Below are 17708 nucleotides of genomic sequence, written 5' to 3'. Positions count from 1 at the left end.
GTCCACACCTAAGCTCCCTTTATCACCCTGTGTGGAAGCAATACACAATTCTCAACAACGGTGCCATTCAGTCGTGTGACCCAGGGCACTCGCAATACGTACATATGGTTGGGACAAGAAAAAGCCAAATTTCTAAAGGTGCCATTTTCAGAATTCTAACTTAAAATCCAACTTTTCCATTGTACAGGGCCTAAAATCGCAATTCATTTGAGTGCAAAAAGCATATCTTTATCTCTTTCTAATCCAAAGTTGGCACATATTAAATGTAATAAGGTAACTCAGTGTTGAATCAATGGGAGAGATAGACCTTACAACACTGAAAAAAGAATTCAGGAGTATTTTACTGCAAGGACATGTAAAACTTAAGGACACATATCCTACTTTTTAAATACAATACACCTTGGTCCATGAGCCGTTATGGTTTACTTTAGGGTAAATATACAGTTATTAAAAAGGAAGGGTAAGGCCCTGCAAAAGATTTATTTTACCAGGCCAAAGTGTTTTTTAAAAAGGCATAATACGTGCTGCAGCCCAATAGTAGCACTTAGTTGAGAGGCAGTGGGTACTTGTAGTACCACGTGCGAGGGACTTACAGGTTAATTACATGTACCAATCAGGCGTAAGCCAATTTTACCTTGTTTAAAAGGGAGAGTACAAGGGCTTTTCCATGATTTAGCAGAGTCCTAATGCCAACAGAGGAGAAGTGCAGAGTCCTAATTCCAACATGAAACAATGCCAGAAACAGATACTAAAAAACTGGGAGTGATCATGCTAAAAGTGCCAGGTCCAACAATGGCAATAAGCCCCTCTGGGGATTGCATCATCTCTAGCTCCAGAAAGACTCATAACAGGGGGGATTCTTTCCTGGGAAGAGACGAGTGATGCATAAAATAGGAGTACATGTGAGTAGGACAATACCCTCCTGAAGTATGTGCAAGGTGCTTAAGGAGTTTTTGTTTCAGGTGGAATCACTCCATCTAAACTTTTTGATGTGTGCATCGATGTATGAGAGGAGAATATGTGAAACCAGGAGTAGGAGCATTGCAAATTATTGTAGTAGGGTGCAACAACCATCTTTATAATTTACTCTACCCAGCAGAGACACGTTTGGCTGGGACCAGCAGCCGAAGTCAAGTCGGGTCTTAGAAATTAACAGTGATATGTTATTATTTGTCCATGTGTTAATGAAAACCCATAGGTAACTGAGATTCCTCAAGACCCATTTCATAACCCGCCTACTTAGGCAGGCCTTTGTAATATGGTGCAACATGGATAAGGTCTCACATTTTCCCCAGTTGACTTTATATCTGGAAAAAATAAGAAAAGTGTTGGATGACCAACATCATTGTAGGGTGTGCTCAATCAGCCCTAGTGGTAGCATGTCACCAGCATAGAGGAATGATTTAACATTTTCTTGGGGTGTCTGTATTCCAGGTATGGGTCTCGGAGTGGTGTATGGCCATAGACGAGCTCTCTAGTGCTGCAAGGAACAGAAATTAAGAGTGAGGATAACCCTGGTACCATTGTGGATTGGAATAGATCTTGACATGAAACCATCATAGGTCACCAGTGCAGTCAGATCCCTGTACATCCATTTAAACATTTAAATTATTTCATAACTTGGATCAAATTGCCCCAGATCCCTGAGAAGGTACCACAATTTGATTTTCAGTTCCTTCTGACGTTCTTAGGATAAAATAACCAATTCAGAGGGATTGTTTTGCATTCTTGGTAGCAAGGGGGTTAAGGAGCTAAGGTAATTTCTCATACCTGCCCAGCACAAAGGCTACATGCATTTTTTTTCTGTGTAAAAGGGGTGTGCCCAGACCTGGGTCTTGTACTGACTTTTGAGGATTGGCAGTTGTTGTCAAATTGGGGCATCCACCCAACTCTACCAGTAAACCAATTTCTTACAAGTACCATCTGCGTTCGACAACCCAGTTCACTGTAAAATTGGAATTTTGTAGACACAAAAATATACAATGACCCATTGATACATATCAGTGCTTCCTATGGACACACAATGGTGCTACAGATTGGGAACAGCCTAGTGGCCTGGCATTTCCAAGAGGCAGAATCAAGCTCTAACTCTTGCAGCAAGGCTCTACTTCAGTGTCTCGCCTTTTTGTTACTCTCGTTAAAGGCTTTTAATTTGCCACTACACACTTAAACACCCTCCTCCTTAGATGTTTCAGCTTTCACATTTAAACAAGCCATATTCAAATATACCCTATTTTAAAGAGCTTTCAGTTATAGACAAAAAAAACAAGCTGGATATTGACTTTGTTTTTCCTGTAATAGCGGTCTAAATACTACTAGCCATCATGCACCCAACAAAACTAACATTTAGCAAAATCCTCCGTCTACCTAATTACACTCCAGTCTAAAATGTACAAGAAACTATCTTAGGCAGTAAGCATTTTTGTACACTGCCAATAAGGGTATGGAGATAAAACGATACATTATCACACCCCACAGGACGTTTTAAGGATCTGAAATGATAACATGATCATGCTGAGGACTAGTAAAGTTATAGTAACTTTTTCTTAGTTGAAAGATTGCATCTCTTCTTCAGAACCTCACATGGAGCCCTGTATATGTATGCAAGTGTAAATGTGTAATGTCATCATGTGTGAGGTTAGGAGCATGGAATGCACCACTGCCCAGTAGCCAACCTGCACAGGTCTTGAACTTTAGGCACACTGTATTAACAGTAGCCCAGTTGCTCTGTGTCAGGTACCCTTTGGGTACAGTTGCAAAGCCATGTCCCCAGACCATTGACCCTCAGTGACCAATGGGCATGTTCTTCAGACAACATCTTTAGCATGCCCACATTCCAAGAATCTCCTATGGGACTAGGTCTCATAAATGTTGGCATTGTGTAGCTGTATGCCTCTCCTTTCCCAGGCCCCTAATCTGCATGCAAACTACTGTGACCACATTTTAGAGGAGAAATTTATGTTTGTAAAGAACAATCGAATCGAATTATCAGATTAATTGCTGCTTGTTTAAAAAGAATTATAAAATATTTTGATATGGATTAATGCCTTCAGATCGAATTTATCAGTCTGTCAAGTAGAAAAAGTAGTTCATTATTTTGGAATAGGAAGTAGATGATTTAATTGGCCTGTAATTATTGTGTGTAAAATAGGAGAATGATGGGTGTTTTTGTTTTATAATTCACATATTATTTTATATGGTTTCAGCCCTGCTGAAGTCCGTAAGGACGAAACGCGTCGGCGAGTGGCTGTTTTATATGGAATGGGTGATTTAGAAAAAGAAATAAAAACATTAAAAGGATTAACCCAACACTGGAATATGTGTGGATTACTGAAATGCATGGAAGTGGAAACTTACTTCAAGATAAGGGAATGCTAATAATGAGATACACAAAATGATGATATCTATTTGGTGCTGAATCTCGTATGAAACCTATTTTAGTTTTGGTCTTCTAGACCAAATTGAATTCTCCAGTTTATATTTGAAATCAAACTTGTGAGTCGTATATAAGGCTTTCTTTGTAGATATTTCAAAAACACTGTATGGATTCACACTAAGTCACTAAAGGCAGATAGAATCCAGAGGACCTTGTCTTCATGTCTAGGTTTGGGCTAGTATTTGGCACAGATATAGTGTCGAAATTTGAACTGGGAACACAGCTGGACACTAACCTTTTAATTCAATTTCGTATGTATGTTCTGAAATGTTATGTGAAAATTCATCGAATGGGGCTAAATTAAATAATGGTGAACTTTGGTGGCTGCTACATTTAAGACTATGTATCTAAAGGGCTATGTTTATATACGTTTTATGCATTTTTTTTTCAGTGTGAGGCACATTTTAAGAAATTTGACAGGATGTCATAGGCCCCATAACCTTAAGATCATTTTAAAATCTGTTGAGTGGTTTGTGTGAAAACCACCAATTGCCCAAAATTCTTGGGTCACTATCTAGGATTTATTGAATACACAACTATAACTTCAGATAGGGGAGTCTCAATTAGGTAGATTTGTTTCCTCATCACTTAAAGAAAATGTCATTAATGGACAATACAAAGGATTACTTTTATTTCAACATTCTTCATCAAGCTTTCTGGAAACATTGTTTGGTTGCTAAGATTCTTTCTGCTATTTTGCTAATACAGGTAAATGTTTCCAGGCATCCCGGAAAAATAGAAAATACATTTTAAACTGGATAGGAATTGAGCAGGTGAATTTTTCTATAGCATGCATATTACACCCTATACTTAATGTGGACAGTGCATAAACCTTGGTCTTGTATGATTGCTCCAGGTTAAGATGACTAAATATTGCGACTTACTTGGATAAACCTTTAGATAAGTAACACTTTATTGGATGGAAGGATCATGTTCCTTTTGTCAAGTTCACAAGACTTATGCTTACTCTCCCACTAGCAATAACCACACCAGTATTACATTCAAGCTACACATGGTTTCTTATAGCTGGATTATTTATCATTCCTAGTTTCGTCGTGATGGAACAGATTTGGACATCCTATCTGCATGGGCAGAAAAATTCCAATATGCCTATCCAGTATGGTTTGGAGGATTCTCAGCATTTCTGTTCATTGTTCATCCTGAGTATGCAAAGGCAATGCTTAGCAGAGGAGGTAAGACCCATATATTGTATTTCTTGTGTATACATTGTTATTATTTACAACTTGCTTTTAGATAATCAGAATCTATCCCAGAAAAGTTATTTTAAAATCTTGGGAAATGAGTTTGTGAATACAGAAGTACCAGTGGAGATTTCAGAGACCTTGTACCATCCTATACCATTTATTTCCTTGCAGTATTCACAAGCTGGGCTGTGGCAATGTGAGATACCATGCACTGTTCTGCCATTGTAAATCAAGTCCCTGATCTATAGAGCCCTACACTGAAGTCAAAGAATAACTTAGTTATGCAAGGACGTGTCCCTGACACTCAGGACCCAGTTAACTCTAATGTCTGTGTAGTGGTCACATGAGAAAGGTCATCACCCAAGTAATCAGCACCTCATTTGGAGACTATCTGGGACCATCAACCTAGCTTTACATAGTTTCCAACTAGGTAGAAAGAATTATGCAATCCCTTGGAGTCTGCAGTTGATTCATCAGCTTAGTGAGCTGATGGCCTCATGATGTAAAAGTGTGTCACCTACAGGTCATATGTGTAACTCTCCGTGTGATGACTTAGAAGGTTACCCTTCTGAAAAGGAAAGGATAAGATTACAGCGTGAGTTATTATTTCTTTTTTTCTTTACATTTTTCATAAAGCACAAAAACACCCAAAGGCGCAAGGGAGTATTTTACCATTAAAACAAAGGCAGCAATATACAAATAAGGTTACAGCTAAATGAATGCTTATTGTAGGAAATTGTCCATTTTAGTGTGGTCACCCCCATTTCCTGCTGGTTTTTGGACTCTGCATAGTGGTACACTGCTGTCCAGTGCCCAGTGTATGTACTCTGACCCCTAAAACATGTAGCTTCGGTATACCCCTAATTTGCATATTTAACATGCCTATAAGAACCTGGTATTTGGAACAAAATGTATCAAGGGCCTGTAAATTAAATGTCACTAGTCATCTGCAGCACATATTGTGCCACCATTAAAATGTCAAAGCAAAACATGACTGCAGGCCTGCTATCAGTAATATGACTGTGCAGGTTTAAATTGCAATTTCGACCTGTCAAAAAAAACCCTGCTGACCAGCCTAAACACTTCTTCTAAATATTTTAATAAGTCAAACCTGAGGTAGCCGTAAGTGCCCATAGGTCAGACTGCATGATGTGTAAAAGTATATTGTTAGGAATGTTAAGGGGCGTAGCTTGGTCAGTATGATTGGAGGGTGTTAGCTTCAGATTTCCCGACAATCACGGTGACACATGATGATAAAATATGTTATATGACAAGCAAGGAGCACAAGAGAGGCTTAAGAGGCAGTGGAAAGGGAGATGAATACTGATTGGTAGGTGTATTAAGTGAGAGAAAGCACATTATTTTGTGAAATAACTAACATTTTGAAGTCTTTCCAAACAGAGAGAGGGAGAAGGGTGTGTACTTTTTGTCTGTGTGTAAAAATTCCTGGTGAAATCCAACAGACACCTCACAATACCTGACTGAAAGCACCTGCACCCAACTATTTATTACAAAATTAATTTATTAGAGGGGTGTACCCCCTCAGCCCCCCAGAAGCTACTCCCCTGGGAATGTTCTGATATTGAAAAGACGTATTGTAGGAAATTGTCAATTTTTGTGTGGTCACCCCCATTTCCTGCTGGTTTTTGGACTCTGCATAGTGGTACACTGCTGTCACTTCTATTTTCATTGTAGCAATATTAGCTATAGAATAGGAAAGCATTGGCAGTTATTATTAAAATTAAGTAATGTTCCACAGGTATACTATACCAGGGCCAGACTCTGCCGCACGGGATTGATATCGGATGGAGAGTGCTTGAGGTGTGGGAGTACCCCAGGGAACCTATCTCATACCCTCTGGCACTGCTCTGTTCTCTCTCCTTTCTGGGAAGGGGTCTTAGTGACTCTGGAGAGAGTGTGTGAGGCTTAGGAATACCGAGGGACCCCAGACTGGTGCTACTTCAACTGACGGATGAGTTGGAGGGCACATGCTTCCAGAGGGCACTCTTATGGTTGGGCCTAATTGTAGTCAAGAGAGATATTGCAAGGACTTGGAAGGAGGTGGCCTCCTATCAGTTGAGGCCTGGGCCAAAGGCATGGATTTTTGCATGGGCATGGAAGGCCCCAAATACAAAGCAATAGGTTGCCCAAAAAAAACATAAGATTGGAAGGGGATGGGTGGAGGCTAGATGCATACACCTGGAACTTTGCCCAGACACCCCATGGTCTAACAAAGGCACAGAAAGTCGACAAGGAAGGGAGTGGCTGGGTGAGGGACGAAGGTTCAGGGGTAATGCAGTATATAAAAACGTAGATGTGTTAATATTTTAATTTGTAAAAAAATAGTCTATAGAATATATTGACTACATCAGAACTGTAAAAGAACATACTTGCTTTATTTATGTACAAAATAGGCTCAACAAACACTGAGCTGTAGGTCCTTTGAGTGTTGAGCACGAGATATACAAACATTTCACGAATTCAGCCCTGAACAGGACAATATGGACAGTGTGCACTGCGCATTTATTTGCGGGGACGAGTTGCACACATTACCAACAATCAGAGCCTGGTGGTTTTAAACCTTAGCAAAAAGCATTTAGTGTTTACATCCGTATCTACCACTCTGTGCAACTGCAGACTCTTCATTCCAGATGCTCTGCACACTGGCAATATTTCAAGAAACAGTCCGAGTCTCAAAGCTTTGAAGCACCTGGTGCCAGTAATCCACAGACACAGTTGCTAAGCAATTAAGGGGCATTTTACTTCTTTCTGGTTCATAGAGCAGCAGAAATCTTGTGCATGGAGTGAATTTGGCTCTGGTATAAGTTCAGGACATGCTGTACCACCACAGTCTTTGCATCGCAAGAACATTTATTCCTACACAAAGGAATTTTGTAATGTCTCTATATTGTGTATTTCTTGACAGATGAGTTCTTTGGAATGGGTTTTCATCACTGCCGGGTTCCTGGTAAAAAGAAAGGAGTTGAGGAGAGCCATTGCACCTCTTAGCGCTGTTACCCCTACCCCCTAGGGTGTGCGCACTGGAGTTCACAACAATGCAATGCATGCGACATAATAAAACACCCGGGACACCATTTGTGGGTATAATATGTCACAAGTTTATTGAATACACAGGTTTGGTTAGCTTACGGGCGATCCCGGGGTCGGAGATGAGTTCGTTAACGCTGGCCGACACCCATCCTGAGAAAGCTAGAGTTGTTCCGTCTGGTGTTCTTTGCACCAGCGTACTTAGATTCTTACAGCTCTTTTCTTTATCGTGGTGCTCCTGACAAGTCAGAGCGAGACTTAGGCCAGTCTCCACAGTTGCTCAGGATTTCAACTTGCGGGATTAAGGAGCACCGTCGCGTCATCCCAGGCCCCGCCGTAAAAGGCTCCCAGTGGCCAGAGGAATTGCTTTTGGTTCCAGGAATCACCATCTAGAGGTCTTTTTAATCATTTTAACGCTTTAGGATCGCCCTGTAACTCCGCCAAGCCTTGGGGATGGCATCTCGCGATAACCGAGGCTCCCCCCCACCTGTGCTCATCCCTTACCCTACGTACATCCCGCTCTTTCTAGAGCGTCCCTAATATTTAGTAGGAAAATATCTGTGCCTGCGTCAGACAAGTGTACCCCGTCTGGCACAAAATTACCGCTCAGGTTTCTACTCAGCTGGGTATGTCTGATGAAGCCACAACCCTGTTGCTTCGCAATTGTTTGCAGGGACCTGTTGATTCTGCGCCTGGACATTTCAGTGACAGCTGCTGACCTGGCTCCCTGCCACACCCCGCGGGATAATCTCAGACCAAATTATCTCGTCTTCCATCAGGGTGGCGAGCCTGGCGATACCCTGCCTCATGGCCTGTAACAGTGGGCCCCTCCCACAAGTAGTTAGATTGTTTCCACCCAAGTGGATCAAAAGAATGTCTGGCTTAAACCCTCTCTTCCCCACCAGCTGGCCAACTCTAGGTTCCAGCATGGCCCATCTCATTCCAGGGCTTCCCATCCAGGAGAGTTCGACGTTACTGAACCAGTGGTTCCAGCCTCTTTCCCTGACCCGTTCTGCTCTGGCCACTAGGGAGTGGCCCATCACCCATACCGTCTTAGCCCCTAGATGAACGAGAAGGTAACTATTACCACACACTTATTGTCATTTGTGATCGCCATATATACACTTATGGCAAAACATCATTACAATACAGTCATCCCATTTAGCCCCAAAGCAATGCATTCTTCCCATCTCGGACACTTGCCAGCCTTCTGCCCCCATTGCACTAAACGCTCTGCCCTCTTGGGAGTCCCGATGACAACCCTTCCCCGTCTCTGGACCGAATGCACAGTTTGTATCTGTCCGACTGCCACCTCCCAATCCGCTTAATAGCCCCCGCATGCAGCCCCTCCTCAAAGGCCCTTGAAGCCGCACCGATTCTAAAGGAATGGGTTTACAATTTGCACCCTTGGTACCCTGCCTTTGCAATTACCCACTTCAAGACCCTTCTGTATTGAAACTGAGTGGTTGGCCGTCTTGGTGAAGCAACAAGTATCCCAGTTGTGCGGGACGGCATGCTGTGTACCTCCTGAGCAGTTCTACAGGGCAACACTTGGGGTCCCCTAAACCTCTCAAACGCACCACCACACCTTTCCCTTTCTGGTTGGTCTTGGAGCGCCGCACTCTCAGTTCAGCCATTTCCTGCCCCATTTTGAGGTCGCCCGACCTAAGTGCCCTATCGGACGTGTCGCCCTTCGCTTTGGCTACTAGCACTGAAGACCTGAATGCCCCAAAAAAGCTCATCATACTGTGTGTTACAAATAACTGAGTGCCCCCACCAGCCCCTTTAGCATGTCTAGATCGATGGGTGCCCTCTGGTCGGGTGATTTTTCTTCTTCCCTAGCCCAACCTTTTAGTGTTACCATCAATGGGAAGCCCGCAGTTGGATCTCCCTCCCCTTTTAATTTAGCAAAATGGGCGATTGCCGCAGGGTGCCTTGAAACCACGCATGTGATTTTCCATTGTCTTTTACCCACAGTACAAAGTGGTGCACTCTTCTGGCCGGTGGATGGTCCTCCCCAGCCCCCCAGGCATTTGTTAGTGACGTAAACCTGTTGAAACACACCCTGTATCTGGCTCGGGTATCTGGGGCCAGTGATAACTCTTCCAGTGCCACTATCCTTTGCTCCACTGAACCATTCGCCACCATTCAGCCTCAAACGGCGTCATCTCCTCCATCGCCTGGGAGCAAGCAGTCCGGAATTTCGTCCACTGAAAACGAGAGAGCATCAGCGGCTACATTCTTCTCCCCTTGCACATGCCGCGCACGAAATTCCACGTTTCTTAACAGACAAACTCTCACCAGCTCCCTCAGCAGCCCTACCAACACCGGGCAGTTCCCTGACTGGCAGTCGATGGCCTGTACCACGGCCATGTTGTCCAACCAGAATGTAATCCTCTTGTTGGCTAAAACTTGTTGGCCATAGATGGAGAGATAGGACAATTGGGAACATCTCTAGTACTGTGATGTTCTTTGTAAGCCCACGCCTCCTCCATGCATTGGGCCATTTCCTCGCACACCACTGACGGTCCAGTATGGCCCCAAAGCCCTCTTTCCCTGAAGAATCAGTGAAGAGCTGCTGACTGGTGCACCATGGAGGGCGCCACAACAGTGTACCATTGAAATCCTCCAGAAAAGCCCGCCACATGTGCAGGTCCTCCTTCAGGCCCGCACTAAGGCGCACCAAGTGGTGGGATTTGTTAACCTTCGCCGTTGCCCTTGCTAGCCGCCTGGCAAAGATTCTGCCCGCTGGTATAATTCTCGCTGCAAAGTTTAGCCTGCCCAGTAGGCTCTGAATTGTGGCTAGGGTCGCTTTTTCCTTGCTCAGCACCTGCCGAATGTCGGCCTGCCGAGCCATGACCTTGTCTTCCGGCAATCGGCACATCCCGTTCGTTGAGTCAATCTCAATGCCCAGGAATGTCAAACACTCCGTAGGTCCCTGCGTCTTTCCCGGAGCCAAAGGCACCCCCAGCGACTGACTCAGGTGTTCAAATGCATTGAGGGTAGCCCTACATTCGCCAGATCCTGCCTTTCCTATGAAGAGGAAGTCATCTAGGTAGTGGAGTGAACTCCCCGGGGGGTTGTTTACTTTCAGCGCCCATTCCAGGCAGAATGCAAAAGTTTCGAATAAGGAACATGACACCGCACAACCCATAGGCATGCATTTGTTGTAAAAGTATTGACCAGCCCATTGCATCCCCAGGAGGTGGAAACTACTCGGGTGGACTAGGAGAAGGCGGAACGCGGACTCAATGTCTGCCTTTGCCATGAGCTCCCCTGTGCCTGCTGCGCGAACCAGGTCAATCGCTTCATCAAATGAAGCATAACAAACAGAGCACGTTCCCTCCTCCAGGTAGTCGTTCACCGACGACCCTTTGGGGTAAGAGATGGTGGATCATCCTATATTTGCCCTGTTCTTTCTTCGGTACGATCCCCAGAGGTGACACAATGAAGTTTGGAAGGGGTGGCTGGGAAAAGAGGCCAGCCACCCTCCCCAATTGAAGCTCCTTCTCCAGCTTCTCTTGCACCACTCCAGGGGCTTCCCTGGCTGATCGTAAGTTGTTGGCTCCCCTAGTGACTGCCGGGCCGGAGTATGGGCTCCTAAAACCTTCACTAAAACCTCTGAACAATAGCTCCCGTTCAACTGGTCTAGGGTAGTCTTTGAGAATGCGGGCCAAGGTGCTAAATGTTATGGGAGAAGATGCTATTGTATTGTGTTGCAACTCCGGACAATTAGGGCTGTTTGGAACCGGCATTGGTACCCGTTGGCTTGTCTGTCCTAGTCCCTTTGTTGCAGTTGGCTGCTGGGTGCCAGCCGGTGCACTTGGAGCAGTTGTGGGCGAATTTGCAGAAGGTGCCCCATGAGCATGCCCCATTGTTGTACAGCCTGCATGAATTATTGCTGAACCTATACTGCAAAGCCCCTCTCCCCCTCTGCGGGTGCTTCCTTCAAAAGGGGGGCCTAAGCTGCTGCTTAAAATAATATGGCCTTGCCTGTTTGTGCCTAGCGAAACGGGTGTCACTGTTTTCTGGCCGGCTGCCGTTGCCCATGTACTGCACCCAGAGTTCAATTTCGCGACAGTCCCATGCCATCTCTGGTGCCTGTTCCATCTTTTGCCTGAACTCTCGGTCGTAGTTCAGCCACCCCGTGCCCCCATTGCGGGTATATTGCTCATATATTACCCGGTTGTACTTGCAGAGAGCCGGTCCCTGTTCCGGGAATTTCTCCATGATCACTGTGGACAGCATAGCGAATGCCTCTAACCAGTTGTTTATTGACTCCTCTGGATTCCCTTCCTCTTCCATTTATGCTTCTCTACCTCCTTGCTGGTTACCGTTATATCTGCGCCCTCCTTGGCAAATGTGAGCAGCGAGAATTGAATGAATGAATTGAATGAATTCCCTCTTCCATATTCTCCGCCTAGCTTCTAAAGGGACCCTCCACGCAAGGGATGACTTTCCTGACAGCAAGGGGGGTGTCAGGCCTAACAGTCTTTTTGTCGCTCCCGCCTGCTAGATTATCTGGTGCGACCCTGTCTGAAACCTCAGCTCCAGTTGCGGAAGCCTCATCCTGCACCTTCGGTGGCGAGATGGTGTCCCGCCACCACACCTGCCCTTCGCCTGCTGCTAGCGACCTGCTCGTCCATGCCCAAACCAGCTAGCGCTTTCGCTGAGGCCATGAAGCTGTGCATTGCCTCCATCTTACCCAGCCCCACCTGCAGCCCCTGCCCTGATACTCCTAGGGTGGGGCTGCAGGCCACACTCCTTGCGGGTTGGCTGATCTGCTCCTGAGCAATAGGCGCGCTTGTCCCTGGAGCCAACCCCCCCAGCAGTGAGGGGCACCCCACTTGCCCCGGCCGCCTCTTGTTCCTTATTGTCTTTCCTTGCCCTCCTGGGCCCGCTGTCTGTCTGGGAAGTTGGGGGGCCCTCTGGTAAATTGCTGTCCGCCATGCCCTTCTTGGCTCTTGAGTTTGCTCCCAGCTGCAGCCCTTGCCTGCCTCTTCCTTTTGGCAGGCGCTGCTACACTTTCCTTGCTTAGGAGACAGAGGCCTGAGTCTGAAGGCTGCACCTCGTCCGTGTTTGTCGGGCGGGAGTTTCTAACGGCTGCTGCACCCCTTGTGTCGCCACCATCTTCTTCGCCCATTCCAGACCTTTCGCCTGGCCCATGGCCATGAATCTCGCCCAGATGTCGGCCTCCTCTTGGTTCTCCTCGGGGGAAAAGAGTGTTGGCGAACCGTGGTCCTCCATCTTCCCCTTAGTGTGTGCTGGTGAGTAACTTGGGTCTGCAATTGAGAGAAGACAGCCTTATTAACGCATCCCTGGAGATGCATCACCCCTTTCTTTTATTTACTCGCCTGGTGTTGCTTTGCAGCTCACGTTTTTTTTTTTTTTAGTTTTTTTTTTTCTTTAATACAATTCAGCTTCTCAAGCCCCATTCTGCTCCGCCGCCACTACCTGCTGACCCTCTTGGCCGCTCCTCAACTGTTAAGGCGGCACCCCAGCCAGGTAACCTTCTGACGATATAAGGTAATCGCCTGCTGGTGGGACTTACCAACCGCTCCCCTCTTACCCGCTTGACTCCAACGCCGCGGGGTACCTGGCAAATAAACCTCTTCATCAATCTGCCCTGAGACCTGTTCCCACCCATGGGAAACCTCGCTATTGTGCGCCTCTGTCAGGCCCGGCCACGCTGTTGTTCGCCTGCCCCCCCATTTGCGGCAGTCGCCCATCCTGACCTGACCCCTCCCCCACTCGTGTAACCCCATATCCCCCCACAGAACTTAGAGCGCCACATATTAAAAAACATCATACAACGCTGATTGCAGGCATAGGAGCACCCCCTTTTTACGTCCCCTACCCTTGCAGCGCCCTGGCCCAATTCCTTTGACTAGCCTCGAACTTTGCTCTCTCCGGTTGCCCTCAGCCAGGTATCCGCTGCCGCCCACGTATCTGTGTTCCTCTAAAGAGGCTCCAGCCCTGAGAGGTCACCCCTTTTGAGACCTCCTGGCCTCACTCCTCCCTCCTTACACCTCGGGGCCCATAAACCAAGGTGGTGGAAAACCCTCTCAAAGTATGGTGTCCCCTTCTGTCCATCTGCCTCCCTACCAGGGGAGCAACACTAAGGAGCTGTCCCCCCTATTGTCGTCCTTCGTACGACGTGGCCAGCTGCATTCCATCTCCCCCACCTCATGCCGCTAGGCTTAGGAGTCCCTTCAAGTCCCATCCCCTGGACCACGGTCCTGAGAAGAGAGGACATCCCTGCGAGAACCATTCGGCCTGCCCCGTCTTCTAGAATTAGAATATCAGTCATTACATTAAAAACAAAGTCAAAGCCTTCAATTCCAACGTGTTTTTTTTTTTTTACATCGCAAAGTTACATCGCCTTTCAATGCACTATAATATGGGCAACATTTATAACGCATACAGGAACGACGTGACATTGTTTGAGAAAGGTATTAGAAAATGAATTATTTAAAAAAAAAAAAAATCAGATAATGTATTCTAAATGAATGACTACCACCCTTTGCCCCTAAATAGCATTTATAGCCGGCTCCTAAATTGAGTGGCATGCTGTAACATATGTTAGAAAAATGATTATTTTTCTAAAATAAAATTCAAGTAATGTATTCTAAATGTATTACTTCCCACCATTTGCACCCATATGAGTGTAATAACCTGTTCTTATACAGAATCAAATTCGAAAAAACATAATTTACATTAACTAAGTCAGAGTAATGTATTATATTTTATAATCTTCCTTTACACTTATCCTATATAACTTTTATAACGACACCTAAAATTAATTAAATTATTTAAAATATATTTGAAGTGTGACTGCATGCACTGTAAATGAACATGGGACATAAACAATGTGTTGTAAATGTTATCTGTCATTCGGACGTCATGAGACGGAGAAATATCACAGGATGAACTGTACGTATTTACGTCAGAGGCGTGCATTTTAACATCAAAGTGGATCAGGTATCCCTCTTGAATTATAGGTTATCATTGAGAGTGGCTATGTGTTTGGAATTATATTTGTCAGACTTCACAAAATCAGAGACATCGGAATTTGTTGAGTCAGAAAAATAACATCCAATTAGCAGTTTGCCCATCAAAAAGAGGAATAACATGCAGATGCTGCAGCTTAATGCACCAAAATCCGCATGTCTCGATAATTATCATGCATTTTTTTTTTTATATAATAAAGAAAATCGCAGGAGTGTTGTCTTGGACTTTAAACTCCCAGTTGTGATATATGTGCACTAGGAGTCATACCACATATTCAGGGTAAATAATGTTATTTATCACACCCGATAAAGGATGATAACCAGGGTTTCGTTACTGATTACGTGCGTTAAATAACCATGCAATTACATTATTTATAATAAAAAAAAAATCATCTACGTTTTTTTAGGTTAAATAATGTTAACCAAATCAAAGTAATCGATGGCAACTTAAATATTTCACACACCCTGTTCTCGTATACATTTTATAACCCGCACTTTAAATGAACGAAATTATATAAAATAAATATTGTAACGAAGGATTCTTTTTTTAAATGATAAACATTAGTTAAAAACCGTAGTCTTGCAAACAATAAAACACTCACCTATTTAAAAGAAGTTCGGTTGAACCTTTTCATTTCAGAATAGTCAACACCGCCATCTACTGTCGTGTTACATTTGCTACGGATCCTTTTCAATGCTTCACAGTACGATGTTGTTGCATGTGACGTAAATGAAAACGCGTATAATGTGTTGACATTATGAGCCGTAAAATAAGATACAAATAATGTTATGGTTAGGAATTCTGCGTCCTGCGAGCTCTGTATCCGTACACTTGCAGACCCTGCACAAAACTAGTCCAACCTTGGCAATGTCACAGAGTGGTCGTGACACCTGAAGTCGGCGGGGTTACAGTTCGGGTAGGAAAGACACATGGAACATCCAGCAGAGTGTTTATTGCTATTTAATTCAAACTGCATTTACATCACGTACATGTTGTAACTATGTGATTTGTAAAGGTATTTTAAATGAGATTACATAAAAATGCGTTTACATGTCTACTTTGTGAAAAACGCGTTATAAATTATTTTGGTGTATGTGTTTGCCTCTGCTAATCGGGTGCATGCCTTGACTTGGGTGTACGCTAAATTGGCTGTCCTTTCTCATACATTTGCTGCCTGTTTTTTCAACCCTGCATAACTTTCTGATCAAAATGTTATAGCTGCTAAGCAAAAAAAAAAAAACATTGATAAATACATTAAAAAAGCCTCACATGTTGGACCAGGTCAGAGAAACGTTGTTGTGCAGATCTCATGACTCATGAAAAGTGCAACCCTAAACTGGGATGAGTAGCCATCTCTGATCGCCAGCTTCACTGGAGATCAGTCAGTGGTTCCCTCACTTTAAAAGGATGGAGGAACTGCACGTTTTGCAGGGTGGGAACACTACATATTTATAGTGGTTCGCCTATTTCGTCAAACTTGTAATGACTCCATTGTCTTTCTTCTGTCATACAGTGGTGGCTGCCGACCAATACAACTGGAGGGGCAACAATTTGAGGCACTGACGGGCACTGTTAAAAACCAGCAGTGTCCTTAGGCTCAACACCAAAGCTCTCATTGGTGGTCCGCTTTAAATAATGTGTATAACAGGCCACGATTGAGAGCTCTGGTGTTGAGGCTGAAGGCATTGCACGTTTTCCACAGTACCTGTCAGTGAGTTAAATTCAATTTAAAAAATACCCAAAACGTTTACTTTCTGCCTCTGTGCTCCTCTCCATCTTGTCCTTCAGTACGTGCACAGGGTCCCAGAGACTCAGCCAACTCCCCTGTACCATTCCAGACGCTGCTCTCATGCTGCTCAGGCAGTACGAGAGAAGCACAAGGATTAGCTGGAGCAGGCTGGCTTGGGGTTCACTCAGGCACTGGGAACATGCTCAGATTGTACAATGGTCGTGGCACACTGTGGGTGTGGTAATCAACCAAAAAAATACCTCCAACCTCCCGAACTGTAGGTCCCAATCTTGGTCACAAACCACAATGACTTCCAGAATGTTTTCTAAAACACTCATCGTTTGATGGTGACTATAGGAAAATGGGTTATTACGTGGGAGGATATGATCCCTACCCAAGTAAGAAGTCCACAATTATGTTTTGTCCAACATACAAGTTCAATAAATAAACAGTGCGTTGTCCCTGGTGTGGCACAAAGAAGGCAGGTTTAGCTTAAGAAAAATATGTAAAATATTTAGCAGAAATAATCTAGGTAAAAAGTGAAAAAAATAACACCATTGATCTCACAACCAATTTTTTGAAAAAAAAGGAAAGTGTAATTTGAAAAGTGACACAAAATGATTAATATCTAATCAGGGGAACATGAGGTATGAATTTTTAAAGTTTTGTTTGGTTACAAACATTAAGAAGCAATATAACATCTATGATTGCGGTAGACTGGGACTTAGGTAGCTGTTGACGTTGATCGCAGTACACCCAAGGCCGGCTGAGCCTAGTACATGGCCTAGGCAAAGAAGTTACCTTCTGACTTAGTTTTTATATTTGAAATCATAGTCGTTCAGTGAGGCTAGGTTGAAGGCCGCATCTGACAAAGTAATTGTGAAGTTGCATACACGTTGGACGAGGTCCTGCAAAGCTGTCAGTTTGGGTGAGAAAAGCAGAGTGTGGAAAATTCAAATGTGATGCCCACTGAAATCCTCATGTGCCGGATACTTTCTGTACTGCTACCTGGTCAAGATTTTTCCACTGGGACTTTATACTTTGGAGGATGAGATACTTCATCAAAACAACCAAGCCCCTAGAGTAGGCACTAGATAGTCCAGAAGGCAGGGTGCAGTGTGTTTAAAACGTTGGCATGCACTTTTATGTCTTACCTACTGTGGTTGTTAAACTCTTAAAATAGTTTTTCACTACTGCAAGGCCTACCGCCCCCATATGATAACACTTGAGTTACCTTACTACATTTTATAAGTGTAATTTCTGAATTGGAATCTAGGGG

At 44.3% G+C, this 17708-nt stretch overlaps 1 protein-coding gene across 1 annotated transcript in view; it reads left to right on the top strand.

Moving 5' to 3' along the window:
* LOC138293485 (cytochrome P450 4B1-like) overlaps positions 1–17708 on the top strand; it is a 123220-nt gene that overhangs the window by 13136 nt on the left and 92376 nt on the right. Inside the window, exon 2 of the mRNA XM_069232724.1 lies at positions 4485–4629. Within this exon, the coding sequence (XP_069088825.1) occupies positions 4485–4629 (145 nt within the window). The remainder of the gene's footprint in view (positions 1–4484; positions 4630–17708) is intronic.

This window comes from Pleurodeles waltl, chromosome 4_2 (genome assembly GCF_031143425.1).
Source record: "Pleurodeles waltl isolate 20211129_DDA chromosome 4_2, aPleWal1.hap1.20221129, whole genome shotgun sequence".
NCBI classification, from domain to species: domain Eukaryota; kingdom Metazoa; phylum Chordata; class Amphibia; order Caudata; family Salamandridae; genus Pleurodeles; species Pleurodeles waltl.
Note: the sequence above shows the minus strand (reverse complement) of the source record. Positions and strands in the feature narration are given on the sequence as shown.